Genomic DNA, 15,908 nt, shown 5'->3' on the forward strand with positions numbered 1-15,908 from the left:
ACACTTGTTTCGGGGGAAAATCAGACTCAATCTGAGAATAAAGGATTTGAGTATTTCTCTGACGGTGAAAGGGTTTCCTGAAGGCTGCCCGGTGTTCGGTGCTCAGTGAGTCAATCGGTTTCAAGACCATCCAATAGTTTCATTACACTGAGAATCTTGACTGACCACAGTGAGGAGGACAGCTGCTGCCTGATAGCACACATGTAGCAGCGAGCTCATTCAGATTTCTCATGATTACTGCCGTACTGCTAAAAATATTGTAAATGATTTGTGTGGGATTATTGCCATGCAGTTACTGTTTAGTCCCATTAGAAGGCTTTTCAGCTTTTAATGAGGCTGGATAAGGGAAGAATATGAATGGATGCATGCTCTGTATTTTTAAATATGAACATTTTTCACATTTGTATTAATGATTTAATAGATATTCTTAAAGACAAACTTTCAGGGTGTTTGGCAGGATGAAAAACGGAGACTTCTACATTGGCAGTATTACAAGCAAGCAGCTGTAATGAGCACAGAAGTCGAAGTCAAATCAGTAGACGGCTGAGCTAATCTTTCCTGTGTTCCTACAGCAGAATGATTTTTTATGATAGGAACGGGGTCATATAGGAAAAGCAGAACATCTTTACTCTCAAATATTTAATCAGTTTCATTCATTTGGACATCTGATCTGTTTTTCCTCCTCCGAGGAGCTCCTGCAGCAGATGTCCTTATCAAGCCATTTCTTGGCTGTTGTGCTCTCTTTCATCTATCATTTTTATAACCTTGAATATAATTTTGTATTTTTGTTCATATGCTTGTTGAATGTCCAGTGTAATTTGTAGTACATGATATGATATCTGTTATCTGTGCCATGTTATCATTTGATAAATACAGCGACATGCAGCATTACCAGTAAAACTACGATGACAAATATTGCATGTTGTGGTGGTACAGTGTTAGTAGGTGTAATCATTGTACCGACCTCAGTGTGTCCATCATAATATTGAAAATTGTCCAATAGCTTTCATTGATCAGAGCTGTACTGTTAAACAACCTATAAATGTTACATCTTATAAATGGGAAGTAAACTAAAAAGGTGGAGAAATGATAAATTATTAAATTATTATTATTAATTATCATAATATAGAGCCATGAGGTGGTTAGCTCACCCCTCTAAAGCTCACTGATTAACACATTGTGTCTCGGTTTAATCCATCTGCAAACCAAAATGTTAAAATAATGACTTGTGGTTTAAGAGTGAAGCTGCTCGCCGCCAGGCTCCAGCTCCATCCTTAACGCACAGACCTGAGAGTGGTATCAGTCTTCTCACCCAACTCTCTGCAAGAAAGTGAATCTTCAAAAATGTTGAACTGCTCTGTTGAGGTATGGGGGTGCTATCGGCACCAGAGCTCAGGGATCGTATCAGCAGAGATTTTCAAACAATATCCAGCCTTAAATCCTAATAGTAGCAGCAGTAACCTGTAGTTACATACAGTATATCATAGTAGTACAGGAATACCAGCAGTAGCATTAGTTGTAGTTGTTTGTAGTGGTAGTATTAGTGATACTGCATTAATGCCAGTATGTCTCCTCTCTTATCTAAGCCCACTGTCTTCTGTCCAGATCATTTCCTGTTTGGTCTCTTTCTATATTTAGCAGCTCTGCCCTTTCTTTTGTCTCCATGCAGCCATCGGCCGGACGTTGATCCCCCGTTATTTCAGCACTGTGTTCGAGGGAGGGGTCACCGAGCTCCACTACATTCTCAAACACTCCAAGGAGTCCTTCCACAACTCCTGCATCACCCTGGACTGTGATCAGTGCACCATGGTCACCCAGCACGGGAAGCCAATGTTTACAAAGGTAACGGCTGACCCCTGAGCTTCTCCCACCATGAATAATTGATCACAAGCTATGATAATGGACCCGGCAAAGTGTTTAACTGGTTAAAGAGCAAAGCCATTCACACCCTTTGATTCTTTTATCCCACCCCGTTTCATTTTGACCCAGTGTTATCAGTTCACACCTGGTGGCTCTGCTGCATGGATTAAAAAAATTCTGTATAACCTGCAAGGTTTGTGTACATTGTAAATCCCTGTTTTCTGAAGCAAAATTTGGTTTTAAAGAGTAACTTATCCCTAAATACACCTTTTGAGTTAGTAAATTATACATGCTTTATTATACTATCAATTGATTCTGTCCCCATTTTATAGCGTTCATTACAACAGAAGAATTTTCCCTCTCCCAGAGAAAGCCTAATAATTCTGATCTCTACGCATACTCCATGCATTTCTTGACTTAGTAAAGGTGTGTGTTCAAGTTGGGTATTAACTTTCTCTTTAGGGGGGACATCAATAAACCATGTACAAATTAGGACTTCATGTAGTCTGTTTTATCTTAAAGGACAGGTGAACAAATTTTCAAATTGTCTTACAACAATAGTCACATGTGAAGATTGAAACCAGCCCCCCCCCCCCCCCCAAAAAAAAAAAAAAAAAAAGTGCTTCCAGTCCAAGTGATAGGGGACCAAATCCAGCAGTCACTTACACTGGAAGCACACTAGGAAGGGATCTCTTCACAGCCTGTATGAGCAGGGGGAATGATTACAGCAAGCAAAACATGTTTATATGAGTTTCGCTTCAGGACACACTTGAAATATTGTGAATCTATCATGTAAGGTTACACTACAGAAAGAACCTGCAGTCATATGGACGGTTACTTTATGCTGAATTCTTGCATTAAACTATCTCAGCTGTAAATGGCACTAACCAGTTTTTTAGTTGAGAAATCATACAGGAAATGTCACATATAGCCATATTTACCCTCTTTACTTACAGGCATATTGGCCTTCTCCTTGACCTCACACTCCTCTGGCATTTCTTGTGTTAAAGATGTCGACAGATTCTTAAGCCCTCAGATACTCAAAGGCAATGCTTCTGGGACATGAATACAGTAAAGTCTTTGACGAGTATGCTGCGTTTTGCAGTATAAGTGAGACACAGACAGAAGAAGCGAAAAAAAGCAGAGGAAACACAAATTGCGCAGGTGAGATAATCCAAACCTGACACAGAGGTCTTCTGGAAGCACTAAAGCTGAGCTCATCTGCTTTTGTCTTTGGGGAGAGAATCCCCCTGCGAGCCGGAGTGAATATCTGCTTCACCACAGTCTGATCCAGATGGCTAGCTGACTCTTAGTGGTCTTCTGCTGACTGTCTAAATGAATCTGAGGCCAGATACCTTGTCAGCGCCGAGCAGGCGAGCTAAAGGGATTCCATGTTCCCTGTACCATGAACCCTGAGCTACAGCACTAGACCGGATTGTTCTGACATTAAACAGCTACACGCCCTCTTGTTTTCCGGACTTGACAGTGTGCACTCACTCTTGTGTGTGTGTGTAGTGTGCAGAGTCTGAAATTAACTTTTTGGCTGACCTGCCACGGACTGTGAGACTAAAAGGCGATTTGAAAAAAAAAAATTCACTGCAAGAAAATCTCCATTGTAAGTAATGTTTGTTATTAAGATCTAAAGTCTTATTTTCTGAAAAGAATGAACAAAACGTGCCAATGGGTGGAGACTATTTTACCGGTCTCCAATAGAAATTAACTTGATTCAAGAATTTCTTGGTTTCAGCTGTCATGTGTGTTGACTCTAAGATGGTGATCTGATTGGTCTTGTTTCCAAATCTTAAATCTTGTTTTGTTGACCAAATTCTTCATTACAGGGAAATAGAATCAAGATGAATAGAAATGTTTTAAGGATGTAGTAAGTAAGTAAGTAATGAGGGGCCCGAACAATATTAGATTGTTGATATCAATAATGATATTTGAGAGCTCTTAGTTTGACATATTGCAAAAATATTTTTAGTATATTTGTAAACTGATACTATACTACTATATATATATGTATATATATGTATGTATATGTGTGTGTGTGTGTGTGTGTGTGTGTGTGTGTGTGTGTGTATTCTCTTCCTTACGTGTACTCATGTACACCATTTAAAGATACACATTAATATTATTGACTGAAACCCCCGACTGAATCATGTTGTTAGTTAGCTGCTGTATTGGCTGACTAGGATTAGTTCTCCCAGTAGATTTTATGTCAAATCATTTGATGTTAGTAGTCAGTTTCTTGACATAATAATCATAATTCTGATTTAGTCACCCCTGTGATGGGATTTTGGCTCAGTGTGAATGAACAGAGTCTGGAGACTCTCGAATAACTTTCTGAATAGAAATGCGTTCACATCTTTCTTGTAAACATACACCCTCCCTGTGTCTCTGCGCCCGTTTAAGAGCTCAGACTTCTACACAATCAAGAAACATGTTGCAACACTTCACGTTTTGAGATGAATTGTTGTTGCTGTCATCATTTCCACATGGTAAAGTTTTTGAGTAGTGTGGTGCAGGACCTTTATGTAGCATCGCGAAGTCATGACAGGTGTTTACCTCAGTTACCTCAGTGTCTGAGTGTATGTTCTTGTATATTTACATGCATGACTGTGCACATGTGGGTTTGTGTCGCGGGGGTTCATGAGGTTGTATCACTCTTTCTGTACTTTTTGAGGGAAGATGATTTTGTATTCGTGCAGAGGTTGGTGGGTGGTGAGGGTTGGACGGGGTCTCTTTGTGTTGTCATATCAGTAAATGAGTATGAAACATCCTCAATAACACACACAGGAAATGTCCTTTTATGTTGCCGTTGTTTGGTTTTTGTAAACAAGGCTCCCTAAAAGGAACAAAAAATAAATAGATAAATAATATATTACGAGTGTCCGATATTAACCGCACAGAACAGAAACAGAGCGGCCCAGGCCTGGTCAACAAAAAGCTAAATTTGATGCTCGCAGCGCTGCTCTCTTTTCATCTTCACCTAAATTGGATGAGAAGAATTAATTCATTAGAAAAAAAAAAAAAGAATTCCAATAACTGAGCGTGTTCTCCCTGAGCTCCCAGCAGCAGCAGCAGCGAGCCTGCAGCTCTGGAGGCCCGAATCTCAATCAGCTCTGCCTCGCCTCGCTTTCCTCAACCACCACCACCACCACCACCACCACACCTCCTCCCGCTCCACACCTCCTCCCTCTCCACCACCACCTCTCTCTCATCCCCCTGCCCGACTCGCTCGCTCGCTCATTCTCCCCTCGCTCTCTACTCCACCGCTCTCCGTCATCCCCCCTCCTTCCTCTCAGCCCCCCTCCCCTGCACTCTTAACACACACGCACACACACACACACACACACACACACACACACACACACACACACACACACACACACACACACGCATCCTTCATCCCTAGAGAAATCATCCCCAGCTCCCAACTCGCTCTCTTGCTCTCCCACTCTCTCTCTCTGCCTGTATCTGTCTCTTTCTTTGCTCGTCTCTCTCTCTCTCACTCTCTCTCTCTCTCTCTCTCTCTCTCTCTCTCTCGCTCTCTCTCTCGCTCTCTCTCTCGCTCTCTCTCTCTCGCTCTCGCTCTCTCTCTATCTCTCATTCTCTTTCAAAATTTCAAATTCAGATTTGGCTTATTGGCATGGCATTTTCAAGGAATAACTCTGGTTTATTACAATTTGGGCCTTATTTTTGTAGCTTTGGCCATCATTCCTGACAGTAGGAACAACACTTTAGTCACCAAGTTAATTGCTGAGATACAGGTCGCTAAAAAGACGTCATACAGGGCAAGAAACAGATCATACATGCTTTAGTTTAGATGACATTAAAAGAAGAAGGACACATCGCACACACTAACATAAAGATCAAGGGTAAAACAGTAAAGGATCGGACTAATTGCCTTTGTGGTCCTTGATGTAAACATCAGCAGTTCAGGCCAACATGATACTACCAACAAAACCAACACAGTTAATTCCTATACAGGTAATATTGATCAATAAAGCCTCTCTGAGAACATCCACGAAAACTGATGTGTGAAAAACTGCAGAGGCTGGTTCAACACTGACCTGCCGTTCTTGCCGTAGTTGTGCATACACAGTTTTCCTGTGCAATGAGGCAACATTGCCAGCACTGTAAGTGTGCAAACTGAATTAGGTGGATTATGTGCATGTTTACAGGCTCTCGTTCATATTTATTTTTCTGCATGTTTCTGTCACTATGTGCCATGTTCGAGAAAACATTTAGTGTTCCTATGAAAACCTGCAAACATAGGCTGTCGTGTCACCAATCCAAGCTGCAGCACAACTCTGTATTTAACAGTTTTTAACCTAGTGTTTCTTGTTTGTTTCTTCTGTCTTGATATGCTTGAAAACATTCTGTGAATATACAATTGTGGTTAATATTAATGTGTCCCTAAACATTATTAAAAATGTACCATTAAAAAATGGAAATGCTCAAATCTTAAGGCTTCCCCAAAGTGCACATTTTAGGAACCACTTGTAGATAATTTGGTCAAACTGTGGCCTTGTTTCCGGTGTGTTTGATCGTCTTTGCTCGTATTGCTTATCCTGTCTGACTTAATTGTAGTGGTTATCGCCTTGTACCCAGATCGCGGCAGGCAGGCTGCAATTATTCTTTAAGCACAGGCTGCGCCACAGGTTGTGTTTAATTTTTTTATTTTTCTAAAAATGTAACATATGATATACTTTAATGGAGGCAGAACAAATCATTTAATGCAAATCATTATAGTCAATGCACAACAGATTGCTCATGTATAGACTAACGAGTAGGCAGGATTAGCAGGGTGCTAAGAGTGGGCGGTGCCATCCAGGTGCTGGTGAACAGCGTGTGCGTGTTCACAGGGCAGCAAGGTGTTGACAAGGTGACACAGGGTGCCAATTTGACCAAATGCCCCCAACCTCCCAGCCTCCCCCGGTATCCCAGCACCTGTATTCACTACTCAGCAGGCTTCGCTTTCCCTGGCCAGTGTGTGTTAGCAGTGAGGGCACGGCCCTCGTTACCGGTGCCCAGTTGGGGGTTTCTGCATGCTGGGAGGCGAGCAAAGAGCAAAAGACGAGTTTGTGGCACACTGATCTCAGCTCGAGTGAATTTAATTCCCTAAGTATTTTTTTTTTTTTTTTTTTGGGGGGGGGGGGGGGGGGGATTGACTAGTGGATATGTTGTCAACTGTGTGTTTTTCTGAGCTTTGCTTGGATTGTAGTCAGTAGTTTCAAATTCAAATTCAAATTTCAGCCCACCATACTTGTGTTATAATTGTACTAACACTGAATTATTATAAATATTCTAAATTATATTTATATTAACATCGCGGTCATCTACCTTTATCAGTAACTGCACCTTTTAAAATACCAGTAGTCACCCCTAACTGCAAAGTGTGTTAAACTTATAGAGGCGATTCAATACTGTGCCTTCACATGGCAGTCAACAGGGGAGCTGAATGTTATTAATTAGATTCTCATGAGATGTGAAGCATTCAGGACTTCTTTCTGTGAATATAGATAATATCAAAGGCACGAGTCAAAGGCTCGACCATAGCAACAAGCTGCTGTCATTCCTTTTAATACTGTACATTACCATGACCCCCTGTATGTTTAAGTACAGTCGCGCTTGGCATTATGTTACTCATGCTTATATCACTATTGGGTATTGTTATGATTATGTTATGAAAGGAGACCGACACCTAGAGTTCACAACATGCTCCCCTCTCCTTTTCCTATTTATTACTACAGTTGTCTGAAGTTGTTGTCGTGTTGATTTTTCTAAATTTTTCACTCTCAGGTTTTAATTTCATTCGTCTTTTTATGTATGTGTTGTGTTTGCCTTTACATTAATTAGTGAATGTCTGTTCGTCTCAGATGCTCCTGTGAATTGACTCCTTTGTGATTAGTTGTTGCAGCCTATAAAATGCTGGTGGTGTATTGTTTGTTTAATTCCTGATTGAGGTCTCTGACCAGCAGGTATCCAGTCTCTCAATACGTTTTGTACAGGCTGTGTGCAGGAGTCTGCCTCTTTTGTATTCAGCTTAATTTGCCTACAGTATGCACTTCTGACGGGTGAGCGTGCATTAGATTATAAACTACTTTTATTTTTAAAGTAGTTTTAGATTTTTTGACAATTTAAACGTTACTGATGGAAGACAGTAGAGACATTCAGGAAAGAGAGAGAGAGAGAGAGAAAGAGGGGATAACCCATAACAAATGCTGCAATCAAACCAGCGACGCTGCAATCACTGCATACACATGCATCTTATAATAGCGAGGCCACTGGGACAATCCAATCATATACTATGCATAACATGAAATATATTCTTACTACACAATCACATCATATTTATCTAAAAAGATTTTTATTTAATATATCAGAGCTGTTAAATTAGGCCCCTAGTAGTAAGTTGATTGTCATGTTGGGAGAAAGCATTCAATAACATCTTGCAGCCACGTTCATCTTAATGTATTTGCTTTAACTCCCCTAAGGCTGCAACTAATGATCATTTTAAGTATTCATCAATTGATCAATCGTTTGGTCTATAAAATGTCAAATAATAGGAAGGTTTGCTAAACCCAAGTTGGCATTGAAATAGTTTCTTTTGTCCAAAACCCAAAGACATTCCGGTAACTACCATAAAAGTGTAAGAAAACCAAATATTCACATGTGAGAAGCTGCAACCACTGAATTTTTGGGGTAATTTTTCTTGAATACCTGTTTAGTCGAGTATCAAAAATTGTTTAAAAACTGAGCTCTAAACTCAACGTTGCAGTAAGACATTTTAATTGTGTGTACATTAACCATGGGACTTCCTGAATAAAGGGTATTTCCCTCGGGGGCGGTGCCTCATGTCCTGCGTCACACAGTGTGATTGGCTCCTGATGCAGGTTCTCGTCCGCTCACATTGAATTGTCCTCTCACTCCTAATTCTTACCTCAAACATCATCATTTTTGCCATCATCATTTTCCAAAGATACACTAAGATTTTGCCCCTTGTGCTGCTGTGACGGGACTTCCCTGCAGATTTTCAAAAGACTTTAAGACTGTTGGGAAAATCTCACTGTATCCATCATAATGTTATACTGGAAAATATGCACAACTAAATAAAGCTAAAACATACTGACATATGAGTATATTCTGTATGCCTTCATGCTCGTCATGCACTGATCTCATATTGTATGTGTGCTTAAAAGAAATAAAACTAGTCCTTTGCCATTTTCATCAACCCAAAACAATTCAGGATTTCTGTTATGCACTCTTACAAAAGTATCATATGAAGTAGCCCAGAATAAATTTATTTTCATCAAGTCCCAGCTCACAGACTCAATACACTCTACCTTCCTAACTCACAGGCTGTAACAGTCGCAGAGCTCACGGACGTGTGTGCTGCTACGTCCTGCAAAACCAAGAATACCAAGTTTGAGGGAGTCCCCATTAGCCGTGATTAAAAATATATGCTATAACCTGAATATTTTCTAGCTCTTACTTCTGTACTTAATGATACAGAGGTTCATGTGTGTTATTTAGTATGTCATCAGCTTGTTGCTATGATTGAGCATATTTAGTCAACTTCTGTCCAATTAATATTCACCAGAAGCAGTCATGAATGCTCATAATAATCGATTTAACGACCTCCATCTCCTCTGCCGTTAATTGATTGTCATGTTGGGGTACAGTATTGAATAGTGTCTCAGCAGCAGGACGCTGTTATTCTTTGGTGCTCTTTTGAGCCGGAGATCCCCTGATCTCAGCCCCGTACTGTGGAAGATTTATGACCCTGCTCTTAAATCAATGGGGACTCTCTGTGAAGGGCTGTACCATTTAATGGACCACTTTTTAATTCAAAGGGATTTTCCTCCTTTTAGTTTTCATAAGGGAACAATATTTAGCTAAAAAAAGAAAAAAAAATGGTTACGACCATTGTGAGCAATATTAGATTTTAACCAATTCTCTCTCAGAATGGAGGAATAAATAACTCATATGATTGAATCTACTCTGGAATCTGTGCAAAGGGGACTGCTTTGGTTCCATTTGTGGTTAACACAAATTCCTGCACATTTATTGCACATGGCAATTAAAGTGATTCTTATTCTGGTTCTAATTTAGCTGGTTTGCCAATTTATTTATCAGTTACAGAGAAGCAGAAAGCTTGCAGAGAGAAATAAGAGCAATAGTGGAGGCAGTGCTAAATACACAGTTGGCTCAATGGAAAAAGAAATCAATAGTGCAGCGTTGTTTCACTGTAGGCTACAGCACCTGGAAAGCATCAGAAGACACCGGATCACCAGTAAACACAATTCACCTCATTTCACTATTGCTAGTGGGTAATAACCATAAATCTCCAGAAGTACACTCACAGAAATATGTAAAGAATAACTTATTTCCTCATACATGCCAAAGTATTTGGTCTTTTAATGGGATTCAGCAGCCCAAAGGGCACATAATGACCGTGATGCATTTCGTTTCAGAGGAGGAAAAGAAAAAACACCAGTCACAGTTTTTTTTTTTTTTTTTTCACCTTTCAAGATTAGTTTGAGTACGAGTGGATTAATTACTTGCTTTTGGAAAATAATGAATACATATGTGGTTTTAAGGCTTTTTTCAATCAATTTTGAAACTAAAAATCTGCATTTTGTAGCTGTCCTGTGAAATCCTTGTATCTCCAAAATGTCAACTTTTCATGACCGAAGAAAAGTAGCTCTGTTTTCGGCTTTGTGACAGTACATGTTTCAGATAATCCAGTGGGTTTTTAAAGGGTTTATTTAGTGTTAGACGTTCAAGGATTGTCTCAATCCATTCGGGAAGTCAGTTTATCTTAAAAAACTTAAGATCGCCAAATTTGGAGCTACAGGGCTGTGACTGGACAGTGATGGTTTTACACCCACAGTTTGAGTTCTTGGGAAAGTGTTTTAAATGTTGAGGTGTTAGTAGCCCTGTTGCATCCTTCCTTTCACTCTGAACTCAGAGGTCAGCTGTCGGACAAACAGCTGAAATAGACGAAATAAAAAAAATAAAATAAAGACCGTTTTCATTGTCCATTAAACACCAAGGATTATTTCCAAACATTGCTTTAGTCTAATCCACACTTATCTAGCTCAGCTCAGACAAGCCCATTATCCAACCACGCAGATCCTGGATGTGTTTGCACGTAGAAACACTGTATCAGCACTGAATTGTGTTAGTCATTGAATGGAAGTGTTAATTTCCAAACTGCTATATATCTATTTTAAGAAGAAGTAAAATTATACCCTGAAGTTTCACAATCACTTACATAAGAAAAGACTTCATTGAGCCCTGGGGGGAAAGTCGCATTACAGCAGCGCAGCACAGGTGAAGAGAAAGAAAATCTGATTAAAAAGTATGTAATGACATGAATAAATACAATGCAAATACATAAATAAAAAATTGGAGAGGCAAAAATTAAAATCTTCGTGCAATATACACATTACCCTCCCTTAGACTTTGTGAGTAAATTGTGCAAAGATTTATGGGAAAGAAATCAGAATATCCAGTCCATGCATCGGTGTAAGCCTCAATAATAAGTGAAGTAACGCTGTTGTAAAATATCGTAGTGGTGCAGATGTATTGCCGTCTGTATGCAGTAGTCATGGAAAGAATAAAGGTGCAGCCAGTGTCTTTCAGAAGGTGCTTCACTTGTTCTAATCAGGTATTTATTTGATAGTGGGTGTCACTGTTTTTTCCAAGTATGCGATGCTGTTTCATTATGAAACAGAACTCTTTCTATGTGTACTTACTGTAGTCTCAGTTGGTTGAATAACTCAGGAAACGCACCGTTGCACATGGAGTGAGAACATCATACAGCATCCACATTTTCAGTCAAAACAGGGCAGAAGCAGCTCTGCATTCAGGGGTTTTTGGCGCTGTCGAGCTTCTATTTATTCTTTTTTGAGTGTGTTGGAGTTAGCAGTGGAACACGTGATCAGCAGGGGTAGGTGGGTGGGTGGGAAGTGGGGAATGAGGGTGAAGAGGGGGGTTGTGGTGGTGGTGGTGGTGGTGGGGTGGGGGGTGCAGTATGGCCGCTAGCCTCTTTCTTGCTGATCCTCAGGAGACCATCTGCGCTGGGGGCATTGATTAGAGTGTGTCTGGTGGGATTACATCTTTGCCGTTGCCATGCCAACTAATCAGCTGATTTTTTTTCTCCTTCTCTCTGTCTGTCTCTCCATTTCTCTCTCTCTCCTCTCTCTCCCTGGTTGTCACAGCAACGAAATACGGGAGAAGCGCAAGGGCCCCGGCAAGCGCTGAATTCAGCTAAAGGGGCGAAAAACTGTTTTTTTCCCCTCACTGTTTCTCTCTCCGTCTTCCTCCCTCTCTCCTCTCTCCTTTCTCTCTCTCTCTCGCTCTCTCTCTCTCTCTCCTCCTAATTGGCAACTCTCTCTGACCTGAAGTTCTTTTGTCTCTGGTGTAAACACACCCCTCTCCAGATTACATTTATTTTCACATTTTAGAAATAGCTGGATGGTTGAGAGGCCCAAGGACAGATGCTCTGAATGAGGGAAGCAAGCAGAGTAAATATTGGGAGCATAATAGCTCGCTCCATGCTACAAAATCCTTGAACAAATTCCAAAACGGAGACGAAACCCTTCCAGCGTTTTTTATCAAAATCACGCCTGGCCAATAAACACTGATTTCTGTTTTGTCTTCGTCCAAATCAGCTGACGGCCGCCTGCCAGCCGGTTAAAGATTACTGAGAGAGATATCAGGCTGAGGAGAATGTAAAGTAATGCTAACTCTGTGATCTTTGTCCAGGTTTGTACAGAGGGTCGTTTGATACTGGAGTTTGCCTTTGATGATCTGATGAGGATCAAGACGTGGCACTTTACCATCCGGCAGTACCGAGAGCTCATCCCCCGCAGCATCCTGGCCATGCACGTGAGTGTGACATCATTAACATGCGACAACCCCCTACCCCAGATCTGCCTGTTTCAGGTGTCACTTTTTGTATCCTAACGAGGGTCTCTGCACTCTGCCAAGACACTTTTCAGAAGCTATTCATGAGCATATGAAATTTAAACGCCAACAAAGCAGTTTGGAGGGATTTTTGCAAACCAATTTATTTGCAGACATCAAAGGCCACAGAGGATAAAAAAGGGCCCTTGTCTGAAAAGGGAGAGAGAGAGAAAAAAAAAACAAGGTCGAATGAATAATCTGCTTAATTCCACTAAGTGTAACACACATTTAGTCACTGGAGCTGTGGAGTGTAGCTGGAGCAAGCAGAAGGTCTTCTATTTCTAATGTTTTTGAACTGAAGCTGCGTGATACGGCACTGCTGGTAGGAGGAAAAGAAACACAATTTCTTTCAGAAATAAAGGAGGCCAAATTAGACATACACTAAAACGTACCTGGCTAACGAATGCAGTAACCCTTAGCCCATACAATACAGCCTGCCTTCATGAAAATATTAGAAACAACGTAAACCGCAGCCTCAGAAGTGACCATAAAGTTGATTCAACACCTCTCTAAAACAGTTTCAACAAAAACCTAAATGGATTTATAGGATTCATTGCATTGCATTGTGTTAGCCTGCATTAATGTTAGCTAGGTGTACTGGCAGCTGAGTGTATATTCCCAGTGCTATTGTGGTGGTTTTATATGTTTCAAGGGCCCGAAGCTCTCTTAAGCCTCTTTAAGACATCCCTCTTAAAACTAACTGTAATGGCAATTTTACATGTTGTCTCAGGTCTGAATAAGTGCCAGACTCAGTGTTCGTTAATAGGCATAATGGTGATCTTACTCGGTTGACCTCTTTAACATTTCTGCAACACTTCACAAGTCTGATTTGAATGCTGTTATATTAACATAAAGAATACCGCAGAGCAAGGTTAAATCCACAAAGCGAAATTAAACGTACGTGTTGTTTTCATGATTAAGATCTCTGCGATAATTTTCTCCCACACTCAAAGAAAATAAAATCAGCTTAATAAACTCTGAACCGATTTGAATGAGCCGACCTCATGTTGTTAAGGGAGACTCTTCTCCTGTCAGATAAGTTTAGATTTTTTTCTTTCCCTCTTGGTGCAAACGGGACACAAGTCTCAAATCTCATACACCCGCAATAATTAGACGGCTGTCCTCCCGCCTTATATTTTCAGCTTTCAACTCGCTAATAGAAATTCCCAACTTAACATCGGTCTTTATGAAACAGGCAGCAGAATTCCTTATTTAATAAATGAGAAATTGATGACAAAATGTAGTCGGAGATTCACTGGAATAAGAGAGGGGGCGAGTGTCCGCCGTGCTCACAATGCTTATTAATTAATTCTTCAACTCCATCAGCGATGCAACCTGTGAGAGAACAGAAAACACCTTTCTTCCCTCATAACACTCAATGTTTCAAGTGAAGGTGCCAAGTACTGCGCCAGCTCGTGGCTCGTCCTGTAAATGTCTTGTTTGACTGAAGCCATAGGGAACATTTACATAAAAGCCACCTATGTCTGAATCACAAACGCCATGCCCTTAATATACAGATGAAGCCAGCGGTGTTATGCATTCCACGTCGGAAACAAAAATTCATACTGCTCTTATGTGGTTTTTCCTATTCAGCAGTGATGTGCAGTACAAGCAGCTGCCGCCATTTGCTTAATAAATTAAACAAGGTTCCTTCCTACTATTTCCTATTTACCCTCATCGACCTAAAGGTGTGTGTAAGAGGCAGCTTCGTCTGTATAGCCAGATTTCTTATTGGCCAAATCTTCATATGAATTTCACTCGACAATAAATTGGCCCCTCTGGGCATTAACACTAATTCCTGCAGAGTGGGATATGGTGGGGTATTGTGGGTCCTGGCCAAACCTTCAGTGATTTGTCTGAGTGTGAGTTCACTCTTTTGATCGCTGCCTGGACTAATGAAAGCAGATACAGACACATGGGAGTCAGAATAGGAGAGTTGAAACTGCAGATACCAGTGCAGATGTAGGCACGGTGGAGGGCCCAGTTCTTGATGTGAGCTGAACTACTTTTACAGCCACTCATGATGAGCTGTTTTCACTTATTTCATTTTTCAGAGGGAAGAAACAGCCTGTAATTGATATTAGCTCTTACTAATAGATACTATATTGTGTGTGTCTTCAGTATCAAAAAATAAATCTGACCTAAGAACAACATAGTGTGAATTCTGACTATAAAAGGTAACTTATTTTAACTTAATTTAAAATGTACGCAAAATTAAAATTTCCAACAAACATAAGATGACCAGGAGTTAGTATGTATGATGAGGACAACAGGGGGTGTTGGAGGTGAAAAAACGTGCGTAAGTATAAGATAGATATGCATAAAACTGTAAGTAAATTTTGGAAATGATTACACACTATGAAAAGTGTAACTTTTAAACATTATTTATTTGTATAAAAGCTCTTATGAAATTAAGTAGCTTTGCATCAATTCTCAGATAAACACTGGTATTCAAATAATACTCCCAAACAGCAGCTGTCTCATAGTTTATCCTCTTCAACATATGTGGTGTATGTGCAGTTAAGCCTCATGAAAAAAGACATTTCAAGTGTCGGTACATCTCTGTGAAGATGTGCTAAACCATCACAGCTGGTGAAGCCAGAGCCAAAGATCTGCAGTTCCTGTAACGCCCACTAGATGCTGACATCAGAGACTCATCTGTGCTGAAGTCAGTAACAAAATTCAGTGTTTATTTATTTATTTATTTTTCAAAAGGACATTGAAGATTTTTTTGTAAATTCTTACATTTGTCTGGATGGGGCTTTTAATAGGGCTTGTTCCATTGTAAGGAGCCAAAAGAGATGATTGACAGATGGTTCAACTTATCACACTTAACATGCTTGTTTTATGTTTGATCAAGGTCAGGTTTAACTTTATTACCCACAAAAAGCAATGGCAGAAGTATTCTTTGCAGAAGTGAAAGTCATGATATCAAAATTTAAACATATTTAATTAGAAGTAGGAGTCTCGCATTCATAATCATACTTAATTAATCGGTACAGAGGTGTACAAAACTGTACTTACAGTAGTATCAGTAAAAGTCCTCATCATGCCGAATGGCCCCATCT

General features: G+C 40.2%; 1 protein-coding gene across 4 annotated transcripts in view; it reads left to right on the plus strand.

Moving 5' to 3' along the window:
• The window catches only part of ldb2a (LIM domain binding 2a), an 87,658-nt gene that overhangs the window by 52,957 nt on the left and 18,793 nt on the right, over positions 1–15,908 (plus strand). For all 4 annotated transcript variants that reach the window (XM_076738458.1, XM_076738456.1, XM_076738457.1 and 1 more), the window contains exons 3-4: positions 1,670–1,842; positions 12,640–12,762. In XM_076738458.1, the coding sequence (XP_076594573.1) occupies positions 1,670–1,842; positions 12,640–12,762 (296 nt within the window). The remainder of the gene's footprint in view (positions 1–1,669; positions 1,843–12,639; positions 12,763–15,908) is intronic.

This window comes from Chaetodon auriga, chromosome 9 (assembly GCF_051107435.1).
Source record: "Chaetodon auriga isolate fChaAug3 chromosome 9, fChaAug3.hap1, whole genome shotgun sequence".
Lineage (NCBI taxonomy): Eukaryota > Metazoa > Chordata > Actinopteri > Chaetodontiformes > Chaetodontidae > Chaetodon > Chaetodon auriga.